General features: G+C 53.2%; 1 protein-coding gene across 1 annotated transcript; it reads right to left on the reverse strand.

Moving 5' to 3' along the window:
- Positions 1–546: 546 nt before the first annotated feature.
- On the reverse strand, positions 547–17769 carry LOC115492776 (voltage-gated potassium channel subunit beta-3-like). Its single transcript, XM_072920647.1, has 15 exons — positions 17713–17769; positions 16468–16511; positions 15069–15106; positions 14728–14801; positions 13650–13694; positions 12673–12717; positions 11638–11675; positions 11321–11407; positions 11018–11053; positions 9533–9618; positions 8369–8462; positions 8059–8124; positions 7253–7312; positions 3840–3928; positions 547–733 (listed from the first exon to the last, which is right to left on the reverse strand). Exons 1-15 carry the CDS (start codon positions 17721–17723, stop codon positions 689–691), a joined length of 858 nt encoding a protein of 285 aa, XP_072776748.1. The 5' UTR covers positions 17724–17769; the 3' UTR covers positions 547–688.

The following is a 17769-nucleotide window of genomic DNA, read 5'->3' on the forward strand; positions in this document are numbered from 1 at the left end:
CTCAGTGACCCCACTGACCCCTCAGTGACCCCATTGACCCCTGGTTTGAACTGGTTTGAACTGGTTTGAACTGATTCGAACTGGTTTGAACCGGTCTGAACTGGTTTGAACCGGTTTGAACTGGTTTGAACCGGTTTGAACTGGTTTGAACTGGTTTGAACTGGTTTGAACTGGGATCTCACTGGTTCGAACTGGTTTGAACTGGGAGCACTGGTTCGAACTGGTTTGAACTGGTTTGAACCGGTTTGAACTGGTTTGAACTGGTTTGAACTGGGATCTCACTGGTTTGAACTGGTTTGAACTGGTTTGAACTGGGATCTCACTGGTTTGAACTGGTTTGAACTGGGAGCACTGGTTCGAACTGGTTTGAACTGGTTTGAACTGGTTTGAACCGGTCACCCCAAAAACGAGGCCGCCCCTCCCCCATTGGCTAAAGCCGTTTTTATTCCCCTCCCCCCACAGAGGGGGCGGGGCCAAAGGGGGCGTGGCCTGCCCGGCCCCGCCCCCGCTGGAAGCGCTGCGATTGGTCAGGGTCACGAGGGGGCGGGGTTTGTGCTTTGATTGGCCCCGCCCCTTTTGGGGGCGGGGTTATTGCTGTCGGAGGCTCCGCCCACAGGGGGCGGGGCTGCGGCGCGGGTGGGCGGGGCCATGCGGGAGCAGCCAATGGGAGGCGGCGGAGGGGGCGGGGTCAGGGCGGGCTGGCCACGCCCCCCGGGCCGAGGCGGGGCAGGAGCTGCGGGAAAACGGGAAAAAATCGGGAAAAATCGGGAAAAATCGGTAAAAATTCCCAGAATTTCACCCCAAATCGGCGCGGGGAACGAGGAACCCGCGGGGATTTACCCGGAATCGGCGGAAATTTGCCCAAAATCTGCAAAAAATTACCCAAAATCTGCAAAAATTTACCCAAAATCTGCAAAGAATTACCCAAAATCCGCAAAAATTTACCCAAAATCTGAGCAAAATAAACTCAAAATCTGTGGAAATTTATGCGAAATATGAGAAAAAAAAACCCCAAATCTGAAGGAATTTACCCAAAATATGAGCAAATCCCCCCAAAAACTGCAGAAATTTATCCAAAATCTGAGGAAAACAACCCCAATATCTGAAAAAAGTTACCCAAAATCTGCAGAAAATTACCCAAAATCTGAGCAAAAAAACCCCAAAATCGGTGGAAATTTACCCAAAATCTGAGAAAAAAAACCCCAAAATCTGTGGAAATTTACCCAAAATCTGAGCAAAAAAACCCCAAAATCTGTGGAAATGTTCCCAAAATCTGAGCAAAAATACCCAAAATCTGCAAAACTTTCCCCAAAATCGCAGAAAAACCCCAAAAATCTGCAAAAATTTACCCAAAATCTGAGCAAAGAAACCCAAAATCAGTGGAAATTGACCCAAAATTTCCCTCCAGTTTCCCCCAAATCCCCCCCGATTCCTCCCAGGACCCCCCAAATGTCCCCAGGTGTCCCCAAGTTGTCCTCAATGTCCCCAAAGTGTCCCAAAGTGCCCCCAAAGTGTCCCAAATGTCCCCAAGATGTCCCCAAGTGTCCCCAAGGTGTCCCCAAGACCCCCCAAAGTGTCCCCAGGTGTCCCCAAATGTCCCCTAAGTGTCCCAAATGTCCCCAAAGGTGTCCCCGAGGTGTCCCCATATGTCCCCAGGACCCCCAAAATTATCCCCAAAGTGTCCCCAGGTGTCCCCAAGGTGTCCCAGGTGTCCCAAAGTGTCCCCAAGGTGTCCCCAGATGTCCCCAGGTGTCCCCAAGGTGTCCCCAAATGTCCCCAAGATGTCCCCAGGTGTGTCCCAGGTGTCCCCAGGTGTCCCCAAGTGTCCCCAAAGTGTCCCCAAGTTGTCCCCAGGTGTGTCCCAGGAACCTCAAGTTGTCCCCCAGGTGTCCCCAGGTGTCCCCAAGTGTCCCCAGGACCCCCCAAGGTCTCCCCAAAGTGCCCCCAAAGTGTCCCAAATGTCCCCAAAGTGTCCCCAAGTGTCCCCAAATTATCCTCAGCTCTCCCCAGGTGCCCCCAGGGTGTCCCCAGGTGTGTACCAGGACCCCCCAGAGTGTCCCCCAAGTGTCCCCAATGTCCTCAAGGTGTCCCCACAGTGTCCCCAATGTCCCCAGGTGTCCCCAGGTGACCCCGACTTGTCCCCAGGTGTCTCCAAAGTGACCCCAAGGTGTCCCCAGCTCTCCCCAGGTGTGTCCCCCAGGTATCCCCAGGGTGTCCCCAAATGTACCCAAAGTGTCCCAAATGTACCCAAAGTGTCCCCAGAGTGTTCCCAACTGTCCCCAGGTGTGTCCCTGGTGTCCCCAAAGAGTCCCCAGATGTCCCCAGGTGTCCCCAGGACCCCCCAAAGTGTCCCCAGGTATCCCCAAATGTCCCCAGCTGTCCCCAAATGTCCCCAGCTGTCCCCAGATGTCCCCAGGTGTCCCCAAAGTGTCCCCAGGACCCCCCAAGGTGTCCCCAAAGTGTCCCAAAGTGGCCCCAAGTGACCCCAAAGTGTCCCCAGGTGTCCCCAGGTGTGTCCCCAAGTGTCCCCAAAATGTCCCCAGGTGTGTCCCAGGACCCCCTAAGGTGTCCCCAGGACCCCCCAGAGTGTCCCCAAAGTGTCCCAAATGTCCCCAAAGTGCTCCCGAGGTGTCCCCAGGTGTCTCCAGGTGTCTCCAAAGTGTCCCCAGGGTGTCCCCCAGTGTCCCCAAAGTGTCCCCAGCTGTCCCCAGGTGTCCCCGTGTGTCCCCAGGTGTCCGCAAGGTGTCCCAAATGTCCCCAAAGTGTCCCCTGGACTCCCAAAGTGTCCCCAGGTGTCCCCAAAGTGTCCCCACAACCCCCCCAATGTCCCCAGGTGTCCCCAGGACCCTCAAGGTGTCCCCAGGTGTCCCCAAATGTCCCCAGGTGTCCCCAGGTGTCTCCAGGTGTCCCCAGGACCCCCCCAAAGTGTCCCCAGGGTGTCCCCAGGTGTCCCTCAAGTGTCCCCAGGTGTGTCCCCAGGTGTCTCCAGGACCCCCAAAATTATCCCCAAAGTGTCCCAAATGTCCCCAAGGTGTCCCCAGGTGTCCCCAGGACCCCTCAAAGCTCTCCCTAAAGTGCCCCCAAAGTGTCCCAAATGTCCCCAAGATATCCCCAGGTGTCCCCAAAGTGCCCCAAACGTACCCATGGTGACCCCAAAGTGTTCCCAGGTGTCCCCAAGGTGTCCCCAGGTGTCACAGGTGTGTCCCCAGCTGTCCTCAGGTGTCCCCGGGTGTCCCCAAAGTGTCCCAAATGTCCCCAAGATGTCCCCAGGTGTCACAGGTGTCCCCAGGTGTCCCCAGCTGTCCCCAGGTACCCCCAAAGTGCCCCCAAAGTGTCCCCAGGTGCCCCCAAAGTGCCCCCAAAGTGCCCCCAAAGTGTCCCAAATGTCCCCAAGGTGTCCCCAGGTGTCCCCAAAGTGTCCCCAGCTGTCCCCAAAGCGCCCCCAGGTGTCCCCGGGTGTCCCCCAGGTGTCCCCAAATGTCCCCAAGTGTCCCAAAGTGTCTCAGGTGTCCCCAGGACCCCCAAAGTTATCCCCAAAGTGACCCCAAGGTGTCCCAAAGTGTCCCCAGCTGTCCCCAAGTGTGTCCCCAAGGTGTCCCAAATGTCCCCAAAGTGTCCCCACAACCCCCCCCAAGTGTCCCCAGGTGTCCCCAGGACCCTCAAGGTGTCCCCAGGTGTCCCCAGGTGTCCCCAAATGTCCCCAGGTCTGTCCCAGGTGTGTCCCCAGGTGTCCCCAGGTGTCCCCAGGTGTGTCCCAGGACCCCCCAAGGTGTCCCCAAAGTGCCCCCAAAGTGTCCCCAGCTGTCCCCAGGTGTCCCCAGGTGTCCCCGCTGTCCCACCTGCAGGGCCCGGAGCTGTTCCCGCAGTCCCCGCGGGGTCTCGGCCCCCAACAGGACGGAGCTGACGCCCTCCAGCCGCAGGGACCGGGCTGGGGACAATGACAGGGACAGTGACAGTGCCACCTCAGTGTCACCCCAGTGTCACCCACCCCCTCAGTGCCACCCCAGTGTCACCACAGTGTCACCTCGGTGTCACCTCGGTGTCACCCACCCCATCAGTGTCACCCCTGTGTCACCCCAGAGCCCTCCAGCCTCAGGGACCGGGCTGGGGACAGGGACAGGGACAGTGACAATGTCACCCCTGTGTCACCCACCCACCCTGTGTCACCCCTGTGCCACCCCGGTGTCACCCACCCCATCAGTGCCACCCCTGTGTCACCTCAGTGTCACCTCGGTGTCACCCACCCTGTCAGTGCCACCCCTGTGTCACCCACCCACCCTGTGTCACCCCTGTGTCACCTCAGTGTCACCCACCCCGTCAGTGCCACCCCTGTGTCACCTCAGTGTCACCTCGGTGTCACCCACCCACCCAGTGTCTCCTCGGTGTCACCTTGGTGTCACCCACCCCGTCAGTGTCACCCCAGTGTCACCCCGGCACCCTCCAGCCGCAGGGACCGGGCTGGGGACAATGACAGTGCCACCCCTGTGTCACCTCGGTGTCACCTCGGTGTCACCCACCCCATCAGTGCCACCCCTGTGTCACCCCAGAGCCCTCCAGCCACAGGGACCGGGCTGGGGACAATGACAATGTCACCTCGGTGTCATCCACCCCGTCAGTGCCACCCCTGTGTCACCCCAGTGTCACCCCAGAGCCCTCAGCCACAGGGACCGGGCTGGGGACAGGGACAGTGCCACCCCTGTGTCACCTCAGTGTCACCCACCCCATCAGTGCCACCCCTGTGTCACCTCAGTGTCACCCACCCCATCAGTGTCACCCCTGTGTCACCCACAGCACCCTCCAGCCGCAGGGACCGGGCTGGGGACAGGGACAGTGCCACCCCAGTGTCACCTCAGTGTCACCCACCCACCCAGTGTCACCTCAGTGCCACCCCTGTGTCACCCCGGTGTCACTTTGGTGTCACCTCGGTGTCACCCACCCCATCAGTGCCACCCCTGTGTCACCCCAGCGCCCTCCAGCCACAGGGACTGGGCTGGGGACAATGACAGTGCCACCTCTGTGTCACCTCAGTGTCACCCACCCTGTCAGTGTCACCCCTGTGTCACCCCAGTGTCACCCCAGTGTCACCTCAGTGTCACCCCAGCACCCTCCAACCGCAGGGACCGGGCTGGGGACAGGGACAGTGCCACCCCTGTGTCACCCACCCCGTCAGTGCCACCCCTGTGTCACCTCAGTGTCACCTCGGTGTCACCTTCGTGTCACCTTGGTGTCACCTTGGTGTTACCCACCCACCCAGTGTCACCTCAGTGCCACCCCTGTGTCATCCCAGTGTCACCTCGGTGTCACCCATCCTCTGGTGTCACACCCCCCCAGCCCCACACTGTCCCCAATGTCCCCAGTGATGTCCCCAGTGATGTCCCCAATGTCCCCATGGCTGTCCCCATGTCTCCAATGATGTCCCCACTGATGAACCCACTGATATCCCCCATGTCCCCACGGTTGTCCCCAATGTCCCCACTGATGTCCCCATGTCACCACTGACCACTGATGTCCCCAGTGTCCCCATGGCTGTCCGCGTGTCCACACTGATGTCCCCAATGATGTCCCCATGCCTGTCCCCAATGTCACCCCTAATGTCCTCAGTGACGTCCCCACTGATGTCCCCAATGATGTCCCTGTGTCCACAATGCCCCCAGTGTCCCCAATGATGACCCAATGATGTCCCCACGGATGAACCCTATGATGTCCCCAATGTCCCCAGTGATGTCCCCAATCCCTCAGTGACGTCCCCAATGTCCCCACTGATGTCCCCATGGATGTCCCCACTGGTGATTCCAATGATGACCCTAATGTCCCCATGGCTGTCCCCAGTGACGTCCCCACTGTCCCCTCGCTGTCCCCACTGATGTCCCCATGTCCCCAGTGTCCCCGGTAATGACCCAATGATGTCCCCAATGTCCCCATGGCTGTCCCTGTGTCCCCAAGGATGTCCCCAATGTCCCCGCTGATGTCCCCAATGATGTCCCCACATCCACAATGTCCCAGATAATGACCCACTGATGTCCCCAATGCCCCCAATGATGTCCCCAGTGATAACCCCAGTGTCCCCATGCCCATCCCCAATGTCCCCACTGATGTCCCCACCGACGTCCCCAGTCCCCCAGTGACGTCCCCTCTGTCCCCAGTGATGTCCCCATGTCCACAATGTCCCCAGTGATGACCCAATGATGTCCCCATGGCTGTCCCCAATGTCCCCACCAAAGTCCCCAATCCCCCAGTGACATCCCCACTGTCCCCACTGATGTCCCCATGCCCACAATGTCCCCGATAATGACCCAATGATGTCCCCAGTGTCCCCATGGCTGTCCCCATGTCCCCAGTGATGACCCCAATGTCCCCAATGATGTCCACAATGTCCCCATGTCCCCACCGACGTCCCTGCTGATGTCCCCAGTGATGTCCCCATGTCCACAATGTCCCCGATAATGACCCAATGATGTCCTCAATGTCCCCAGTGATGTCCCCATGTCCCCACTGATGTCCCCACTGATGTCCCCAATGATTACCCAATGATGTCCCCACAGATGAACCCTATGATGTCCCCAATGTCCCCAGTGATGTCCCAAATGATGTCCCCAATGTCCCCACTGGTGACTCCAATGATGTCTCCAATGTCCCCATGACTGTCCCCATGTCCCCACCGACGTCCCCACTGATGTCCCCAATGTCCCCAATGCCCCCCATGTCCCCAACGACGTCCCCAACCCCCAGTGATGTCCCCACTGTCCCGTGTGTCCCCTGTGTGTCCCCTGGGTGTCCCAATATCCACAATGTCCCCAATAATGATCCAATGATGTCCCCAATGTCCCCATGGCTGTCCCCATGTCCCCACTGATGTCCCCGCCGACCTCCCCAATCCCCCAGTGACGTCCCCTCTGTCCCCAATGATGTCCCCATGTCCACAATGTCCCCAGTGATGACCCAATGATGTCCCCATGGCTGTCCCCAATGTCCCCACCAAAGTCCCCAATCCCCCAGTGACATCCCCACTGTCCCCACTGATGTCCCCATGTCCCCAATGTCCCCGATAATGACCCAATGATGTCCCCAATGTCCCCAACAATGTCCCCAGTGATGACCCCATGGCTGTCCCCAGTGATGTCCCCATGTCCCCTGGCTGTCCCCTGGATGTCCCCTGGGTGTCCCAATGTCCCCACTGACGTCCCCCATGTCCCCACTCATGTCCCCCAGTGATGTCCCCTGGGTGTCCCCTCGGTGTCCCCGTGTCCCTCACCGATGCCGAGCTGTGTCTCGGAGCATCCCAACTGCCGGGCCAGCGGCTGCAGGGCCTGGGGACATTGGGGACATTGGGGACATTGGGGACAGTGAGGGGACATTGGGGACAGTGAGGGGATATTGGGGACAGTGAGGGGACATTGGGGACATTGGGGACATTGGGGACATTTGGGACATTTTGGGGACATTGGGAAATTGGAGAGTTGGGGACATTTGGGGACATTGGGGACATTGGGGACAGTGGGGACATTTTGGGGGATTGGGGGGATTTGGGGGACATTTGGGGACATTGGGGGGATTTGGGGACATTGGAGACAGTGAGGGGACATTGGGGACACTGGGGGAACATTGGGGACATTGAGGGGATTGGGGGCATTTGAGAATATTTGGGACATTGGGGACATTTGGGAGACATTTGGAACATTTGGGGACATTTGGGTGGTTGGGGACATTGGGGACAGTGGGGACACTGGGGACATTTGGGGGGATTGGGGACATTTTGGGGACATCGGGGAATTGGAGAGTTGGGGACATTTGGGGACATTGGGGGATATTTGGGACATTTGGGGACATTGGGGACATTTGGGGACGTTGGGGACAATTGGGGACATTGGGGGGATTGGGGACATTTTGGGTACATTGATGGGACATTTGGGGGAAAATTTGGGGACATTTGGGGACATTTGGGGACATTTTGGGGACATTTGGGAATTGGGGGGATTGAGGACATTTGGGACATTTGGGGACATTTTGGGGACATTTTGGGGACATTTGGGGACATTTGGTGCCCCCGGGGTACCTCGTCCGTGGCGTTCTCGGGGGTCTCCTCCCCCAGTGGGGTGGGCGTGGCCCAGGTGACGGCGCCCAAACCTGGGGACATCGGGGGGGCGTGGTCACCTCTTTGGCCACGCCCATTTGACCACACCCCATTTGCCCCACCCCCTTTTATGTGGCCACGCCCATTCCCTTAACCACGCCCACTCCAGCCCCGCCTCTTTTGTGGCCACGCCCCTTTCCATAATTAGTTATTCCCATTTGGCCACGCCCATTTTTGACCACGCCCATTTTTGACCACACCCATTTTTGACCACGCCCCCTTTGGCCCCGCCCCTACCGAGCTGGCGGAAGAGGCGTGGCTCCGGTGGAAGCTCCGCCCACTGGCACACCGGGGCCACCAGGTTCAGCTGCCGGGCCACCGCGAAGGCGTCCTGGGGGGTCGTGACCTCTGCGTGACCCCTGTGACCTCTGGGTGACCCCTGATCTTTGTGTGACCCCTCCGTGACCTCTGTCTGTCCCTGTGACCCCTGGGTGACCCCTAACCCCTGTGTGACCCCTCCGTGACCTCTGTCCGTCCCTGTGACCCCTGGGTGACCCCTAACCCCTGTATGACCCCATGACCCCTGTACGACCCCTGTATGACCCCTGTGTGACCTCTGTGACCCCAAAAGTCTCAAAAAGTCCCCAAATCTCCCAAAAATGTCTCCAAATACCCCCTATGACATCATCAGTGTCCCCGCCCACCATGACGTCACCCAAATTTCCCGCTAGCCCCACCCACCATGACATCATAATTCCCATTTTCTTAGCCCCGCCCACCATGACATCATCACCCCCTTTTCCATGGCCCCGCCCACCATGACATCATCCGATTTTTCTGATGGCCCCGCCCACCATGACATCATCACCCCCATTTCCCAGGCCCCACCCACCATGACGTCATAACCCCCATTTCCCTCTGGCCCCGCCCACCATGACATCATAAGCAACATTTCCATGGCCCCGCCCATCATGACGTCATAACTCTCATTTACCTCTGGCCCCGCCCACTATGACATCATCACCCCCTTTCCATGGCCCCGCCCACCATGACATCATAACCCCCTTTTCCAGGCTCCGCCCACCATGACATCATAATCCCAATTTTCTTGTCCCCGCCCACCATGACATCACCCCATTTCCCTCTGGCCCCGCCCACCATGACATCACCCACATTCCCCTGGCCCCGCCCACCATGACATCATAATCCCCATTTTCTGGCCCCGCCCACCATGATGTAATCACCCAATTTCCCTCTGGCCCCGCCCACCATGACATCATAATCCCCATTTCCCTCTGGCCCCACCCACCATGACATCACCCAATTTCCCTCTGGCTCCGCCCACCATGACATCATAACCTCCATTTCCCTCTGGCCCCGCCCACCATGACATCATAATTTCCATTCCACTGGCCCCGCCCACCATAACGTCACCCCCGATTTCCCGCTGGCCCCGCCCACCATGACGTCATTGGGGGCGGTCCCGGCCGTGCCCCAGTAGAGCGCCAGGCCCTGATCGATGACGTCACTCATGGCACGAACCAACTCTGCCCGGGGGGGAGAACGGGAGGGACCACGTCAGATATTGGGGGGGATGGGGGGATTTGGGGGGATTTTGGGGGGATTCGGGTCAGATTTGGGTGGATTTTGGATATTTTGGGGGGTATAAGTCAGATTTGGGGTTATTTTGGGTCAATTTGGGGTGATTTAGGTCAGGTTTGGGTGGATTTTGGAGATTTTGGGGGGATTTGGAGATTTTGGGGTGATTTAGGTCAGATTTGGGTGGATTTCAGGCAATTTTTGGGTGGATTTTGGGGTGGTTTTGGGCTGATTTTGGGGTGATTTTAGATCACTTTTGGGTGGATTTTGGGGTGGATTTTGGGTGGATTTTTGGGGTGGATTTTGTGGTGATTTTGGATCACTTTTGGGTGGATTTTGGGGTGGATTTTGGTCTGATTTTGGGCTGATTTTTTGGTTGATTTTTGGGCTGATTTTGGGCTGATTTTGGGCTGATTTTGGGGTGATTTTTGGGTGGATTTTGGGGCGGATTTTGGGCTGAATTTTGGATGGATTTTGGGGTGATTTTGGGCTGATTTTTGGTTGTTTTGGGGTGTTTTTGGGCGGATTTTGGGGTTATTTTGGGGTGGAATTTGCACTGATTTTGGGGTGGATTTTGGGGTGATTTTTGGGTGGATTTTGGGGCGGATTTTGGGCTGAATTTTGGGTGGATTTTAGGGTGATTTTTGGGCTGATTTTTGGGTGGATTGTGGGGTGGATTTTGGGATGCTTTAGGGTGGATTTCATGGTGATTGTTGGGCTGATTTTGGGGTGACTTTGGGGTGGATTTTGGGGTGGATATTGGGGTGATTTTGGGTAGATTTGGGCAGATTTGGGGTGGATTTTAGGGTGATTTTAGGGTGGATTTTGAGTGAATTTTGGGGTGACTTTGGGTTGGATTTTGGGGTGGATTTTGGGGTGATTTTTGGGGCGATCTGGGGTGGATTTTGAGTGGATTCTGGGCTGATTTTGGGCTGGTTTTGGGGTGATTTTGGGTTGATTTTTGGGGCGATTTGGGGTAATTTTGGGGTGGATTTTGGGGTGATTTTGGGTTGATTTTAAGGTGATTTTGGGGTGGAATTTGGGTTGATTTTTGGGGTGGATTTCGGGTGGATTTTGGGCTGATTTTGCGCTGATTTTTGGGTGGATTTTAGGTTGAATTTTGGGGTGGATTTTGGGGTGATTTGGGGTGGATTTTGGGTTGGATTTTGGGCTGATTTTGGGGTGATTTTGGGGTTATTTTGGGCTGATTTTGGGTTGGATTTTGGGTCAGTTTAGGGTGGATTTCGGGCTGATTTTGGGCTGATTTTGGGCTGATTTTTGGATGGATTTTGGGCTGATTTTGTGCAGATTTTGGGTTGATTTTGCCCCCCCCATTGCCATTGGTACCTTCCAGCCGCAGCAGCCGCAGGGTCGGGTCCATTCCTGGATGGGGGGGGGAGGAGAGGGACACATGAGGGGGCGTGGCCTAAAGGGGGCGTGGCCTAAAATGGGCGTGGCCACTGCCTTGGAGAAGGGCGGGGCTTGGGGTGGGCGTGGCCTGGGGGGATTTGGGGGAAATTTTGGGGAAATTTTGGGGAAATTTGGGGCCATTTTGGGCCACTGAGATTTTTAGTGGGGGCGTGGCCAAACCAAAAGGGGCGTGGCCGAACCGGAAGGGGCGTGGCCAACCCAAAAGGGGCGTGGCCTCACCGTGGCAGGGGGCGGGGCCGGGGCGGGGCCCGGCGAAGACGACGTCGACGTAATCGAGTTGGAGGCGGCGAAGGGACCCCCGGAGCCCTGAGGGGGCGTGGTCAGCGTCAGGCCACGCCCCCCGTGCTGATAAACCACGGGGGCGTGGCCAAAGGTAAGCCACGCCCACCAAACAAAAACGATCCACTGGGGGCGTGGCTTAATGAGGTTTGGGGGGCGTGGTCAGGTTCAAGTCACGCCCACATTTGCATAGTAACTCGGAGGGGCGTGGCCGTGTGTTGGCCACGCCCACCCAAGCCCCGCCCCTCCCCCCTCACCTTCCAGCAGGAATTTCCTGGAGAGGCCCCGGTCGGGTCTGGGGGGCAAAAAAACCCCAAAATTTACCCAAAAAACCCCAAAATTCACCCCAAAATTTAACCCAAAAGCCCCGAAATTCACCCCAAAATTCACCCCAAAACCCCCAAAATTCACCCCAAAATTCGCCCCAAAATTCACCCCCAAAAACCCCCTAAATTCACCCCAAAATTCACCCAAAAAACCCCAAAATTCACCCCCAAAACCCCAAAATTCACCCCCAAACCCCCCAAATTCACCACAAAATTCATCCCCAAAACACCAAAATTCACCCCAAAATTCACCCCCAAACCCCCAAAATTCACCCAAAATTCACCCCCAAAATTCACTCCAAAAACCCCCAAAATTCACCCCAAAACTCCCAAATTCACCCTAAAAACCCCAAAATTCACCCCAGGCCCCAAAAATTCACCCCCAAAATGACAAAATTTACCCAAAAATTCCACCCTCAAAATCAGAATTTTTCCCAGTTCCCAAATCCCCCCAAAACCCCCCAAAAAACCCCAAATTTTCCCCTAATTCACCCCCAAAACCCCCAAAATTCCCCCCGAAATCCCAAAATTCCCCCCAAAATTCATCGCCAAATCCTCCAAACCCCCAAAATTTTCCCAAATTCACCCCCAAAACACCAAAATTTTTCCCCAAAATTCCCCCCAAAATTCATCCCAAAATCCTCCAAACCCCCAAAATTTATCCAAAATTCACCCCCAGACCCCCAAAACTTCCCCCCAAAATCCCTCCCAGAATTACAAAATTCCACTCAAAATTTTCCCAAATTCACCCCAAAAATCCCCAAAATTGCGCCCCAAAAAACCCCAAAATTCCCTCCAAAATTCATCCCAAAATCCCCCCAAAACCCCCAAATTTTCCCCAAATTCCCCCCAAAACCCCAAATTCAACCCCCCAAAAATCCCAAATTCCCCCAAAATCCCCAAAATTCACCCCAAAAATCCCCAAAATCCCCAAAATTCCCCCCGCGGTGCATTCTGGGTACTCACGGCGCCCCCCAGTGGACGCGCGCGGTGATGACGTAACTGGAGCGCCTGGGGGGGGGACCCCAAAATGTCCCAAAATTTCCCCAAAAAATCCCCAAAATTCCCCCAAAATTCCACTCGGGAACCTCAAATTTACTAAAATCCTCCCAGGGACCCCAAAATCCCCAAAATTTCCCCAAAATCCCCCCCAGGGACCCCAAAAATCCCATCCAGGACCCCAAATTTACCAAAATCCCCCCAGGGACCCCAAATTTCCCCAAATTTCCCCCTAATTTCCCCCAAAATTCCCCCAGGAATCCCAAATGTCTCCAAATTTTCCCCAAATTTCCCCAAATTTTCCCAAAATTTCCCCAAAATCCCCCTGGGGACCCCAAAATTCCCCCCAGGGGATCCCAAATTTCCCCAAATTTTCCCAAATTTCCCCCAAAATCCCCCCCAGGGACCCCAAATTTTCCCCAAATATCCCCAAAATCCCCCTGGGGACCCCAAAATTATCAAAGTCCCACTCAGAATCCCCCCAATTTACCTCAAATTTCCCCCAAAATTCCCCAAATTTCCCCCAAAATTTCCCAAATTTCCCCCAAAATTTCCCAAATTTCCCTAAAATTCCCGTGGGGACCCCAAATTTCCTCCCAGGGAGCCCAAAAATCCCACCCAGGACCCCAAAATTTCCCCAAAATCCTCCCAGGGCCTCCCAATTTTCCCCAAAATTTCCCCACAAAATCCCCCAAATTCCCCCAAATTTTCCCAAATTTTCCCCAAAATTTCCCCCAAATCCCCCTGGGGACCCCAAAATCACCAAATTTCCCCAAAATTTCCCAAAATCCCCCAAATTCCCCCAAATTTTCCCCAAATTTCCCCAAATCCCCCTGGGGAGCCCAAAATCACCAAATTTCCCAAAAATTTCCCCAAAATTTCCCCAAAATTTCCCCCAAATTTCCCCAAATTTCCCCAAAATTCCCCCCCCGCCCCTCCCCCACCTCCATCCTTTGCTCCTCAGGATCCGCCCGAGCGACTTCTCCACCCTGCGGGAATTTGGGGAAATTTGGGGAAATCTGGGGAATTTTGGGGAATTTTGGGGAATATTTTTGGTTTGGGGGGGATTTTTGGGGATTTTTGGGGAATTTGGGGGAATTTTGGGGGATTTTTGGGAATTTTGGGGGATTTTTTTTTGGTTTTGGGGGAGATTTTTGGGGGGATTTTGGGCATTTTAGGGGATTTTTTGGTTTTGTTTTTGGGGGATTTTTTGGGGTTTTTTGGGCAGAGATTTTGGGCAAATTTTGGGAGAATATTTGGGGGATTTTGGGGGATGTTTTTGTTTTTGGGGGGATTATTTTGGGTTTTTTTTGCGGAATTTTGGGAGAATTTTTGGGGGATTTTGGGGAATTTGGGGAATTTTTTTTGGTTTTGGGGAATTTTTGGGTTTTTTTGGGGGGAGATTTTGGGGGAATTTTGGGACATATTGGGATTTTTGGGGGGTTTTGGGGTATTTTTTGGGGGAGGTTTGGGGCTTTTTTGGGGGGAAATTTTGGGAGATTTGGAGCAAATTTGGGGATTTTTTTGGGGGAGATTTAGGGGAATATTGGGGGATTTGGGGGAATTTTTTTTGTTTTTTGGGGAATTTTGGGAGGAATTTGGGGATTTTTGGGGAATGTTTCAGGGATTTGGGGAATTGGGGTTTTTTTTAGGGGACATTTCAGGAATTTTGAGAGGGGAAATTTGGGGCATTTTTGAGTCAGGATTGGGATTTTTGGGGGCAAAATTTAATTTTTTCAGATTTTGATGCCAGACTTGGATTTTTTGGGGATTTTTGGGGTCGGGATTTTTTTGGGGGGGCAAATTTGGGATTTTTGGGGCTTTCGGAAGGGGAAATTTGGAGGAATTTTGAGGTCAAAATTTAAATTTTTTTGGTTTTTTAGGGGTCAAAATTGAATTTTTTTTCAGATTTTGAAGCCGAGGTTGGATTTTTTTGGGGTTTTTTGGGGTCGGGATTTTTTTGGGGGCGATTTTGGGGTTCGGGGAGGATTTTTGGGGTGCGGGTTTGGATTTTGGGGGTACCTGGCCGAGGCCCCCGAGGTGTCGAACAGCGTCACCCCCCAATCGTAGGCGGCGCTCAGCACCCGCTCGGCCTCCTGGGAACCCCAAAATTTGGGGAGGGGGAGTCAGGGAGGGACCCCAAAATTGGGGAGGGGCACCCCAAAAATGGGGTCCCCAAAAATAGGGGGAAAACCCAAAAAAAAAGGGGGAAAAAATAAAAAAAAAAGGGGAAAAAAACCCAAAAAATGGGTGGGAATTGCCAAAAAAAATGGGAAAAAATGAAAAAATTGGGGGGAAATCCTAAAATTTGGGGGGGAATCCCAAAATTTGGGGGGATCCCAAAATTTGGGGGGGGGTCTCACCTCCTCCGAGGTCCCGGCCCCGAAAATCCCACGAGCACCTGGGGGGGGAATTTGGGGGTGAAGAGACGCCAAAAAATCCCAAATTCAGCCCAAAATTGCACGGGGAAGCCAAAATTCCCCCAAAATCTCCAAATTTCACCCCAAATTTCACCCCAAATTCCCAAAATTCACCCAAAATTCCCCAAAATTCCCCACAAATTCCTAAATTTCCCCCAAAATTCCCCCAAATTCCCATTTTTCCCCCAAAATTCCCATTTTCCCCCAAAATCCCCAAATTTCCCCCCCAAATTCCCCTAAAATCCCCAAATTTCCCCCCAAAATTCCCCCGAAATTCCCAAATTCCCCCAAAATTCCAAAAAAGTTGCCAAATTTCCACCCAAAATTCCCAATTTTCCCTCCCGAATTCCCCCAAATTTCCAATTTTCCACCCAAAATTCCCCCCAAATTCCCATTTTTCCCCCCTAAATTCCCATTTTTTCCCAAAAAATTCCCATTTTCCCCCCCCAAAATTCCCATTTTTCCCCCAAAATTCCCCCCAAATTCCCATTTTTTTCCCCCCAAATTCCCATTTTTCCCCCAAATTCCCATTTTCCCCCCAAAATTCCCAATTTTTCCCCAAAATTCGCCAAATTTTCCCCCAAATTCACAAATTTCCCCCAAAATTCCCATTTCTTTCCCAAAATTCCCCCCAAATTCCCATTTTTTCCCCATAATTCCCATTTTTCCCCCCAAAATTCCCATTTCCCCCAAAAATCCCCCCAAATTCCCATTTTCCCCCCCAAAATTCCCCCAAATTTCCAATTTTCCCCAAAATCCCCAAATTTCCACCCAAAAGTCCCCCCAAATTCCCATTTTTCCCCCCAAATTCCCATTTTCCCTCCAAATCCCCAAATTTCCACCCAAAATTCCCCCAAATTCCCATTTCCCCCCCAAATTCCCCCAAAATTCCTATTTTTCCCCCCAAAATTCCCCCCAAATTCCCATTTTTTCCCCCAAAATTCCCATTTTTTCCCCAAAAATTCCCATTTTTCCCCCCCAAAATTCCCATTTTTCCCCCAAAATTCCCCCCAAATTCCCAAATTTCCCCCTGAAATTCCCGAAATTCCCAAATTTCCCCCCAAAATTCCCCCAAATTCCCTTTTTTTCCCCCAAATTCCCTTTTTTTCCCCCCAAAATTCCCATATTTTCCCCCCAAAATTCCCATTTTCCCCCAAAATTCCCCACAAATTCCCATTTTTTCCAAAAAAATTCCCATTTTTCCCCCCAAAATTCCCATTTTACCCCCAAATCCCCAAATTTCCACCCAAAATTCCCCCCAAAATTCCCATTTTTTCCCCAATATTCACAAATTTCCCCCCGAAATTCCCAAAATTCCCAATTCCCGAATTCCGTCTCTCACCGAGCCCCAGGACGGACACGCGCAGCCCCGAGCGGCCGAGGCTCCTTCCCAAAATGGAAAAAAACCCCCAAAAAATACAAATAAATGTTTAAAATCCAAATAAATGTTTGAAAAAATCGAAATAAATAAAAAACCAAAAAAAAAATCAAAATAAATCCCCAAAAGAACCTTAAAAAAATCCAAATAAATCCCCAAAAAAACCCCAAAAATCCAAATAACTATTAAAAAATCCCAATAAATTAAAAAAAATCCTAATAAATTTTAAAAAAATCCCAATAAATGAAAAAAACTCCAATAAATTAAAAATAAAATCCTAATAAATTAAAAAAAACAAAATATAAAAAAACCTCAAAGAAATCGAAATAAATTTTTTAAAATCCCAATACATTAAAAAAAAAATCCAAATTTAAAAAACCCCAAGTAAATCGAAATAAATTTTTTAGAAAATCCCAATAAATAATAAAAAAACCCTCCAAAAATCCCAATAAATTAAAAAAAATCCCAATAAATTAAAAATAAAATCCAAATAAATTTTAAAAAAATCCCAATTAAAAACCCAAATAAATCCGAATAAAATTAAACGACCCCAAAATTTGGATCAGGGACCCCAAAATGGACTTGGGGACCCCAAAATGGACTCGGGGACCCCCAAAATGGACCCGGGGACCCCAAAATGGAACCAGGGACCCCAAAAATGGAGCCGGGGACCCCAAAATGGAACCAGGGACCCCAAAAATGGAGCCGGGGACCCCCAAATGGACTCGGGGACCCCCAAAAATGACTTCAAGACCCCCCAGATTGGGCCCAGGGACCCCAAAATCAAGCCGGGGACCCCCAAAAAATGACCCCAGGACCACAAAATGGAGCCGGGACCCCCCAAAAGGGACCCGGGGACCCCCAAATGGACACAGGGACCCCAAAAATGGGCCCAGGGACCCCAAAATCAACCCGGGACCCCCCAAAAATGACCCCAGGACCACAAAATGGACCCAGGGAGTCCCAAAATCAACCCGGAGACCCCCAAAATGGGGCCCAGGACCCCAAAATGGAACCGGGGATCCCCAAAATCAACCCGGGGACCCCAAAATGGACCCGGGACACCCCGAAAATGGGCCCAGGGACCCCCAAAATGAGTCAAGGACTCCCCAAAATGGGTTCAGGACCACCCAAAAGGGACCCGGGGACCCCAAAATCCACCCGAGACCCCCCAAAAACGACCCCCCAAAAGAAGCCCCTCCCCCTTACCGGTACTTCATGCCGGGGGTCGCTCCGGGTGGGGGAGGGGCAGAGGGGGGTGGGGGA

The sequence above is a fragment of the Taeniopygia guttata genome, chromosome 32, assembly GCF_048771995.1.
Source record: "Taeniopygia guttata chromosome 32, bTaeGut7.mat, whole genome shotgun sequence".
Classification (NCBI taxonomy): Eukaryota; Metazoa; Chordata; class Aves; order Passeriformes; family Estrildidae; genus Taeniopygia; species Taeniopygia guttata.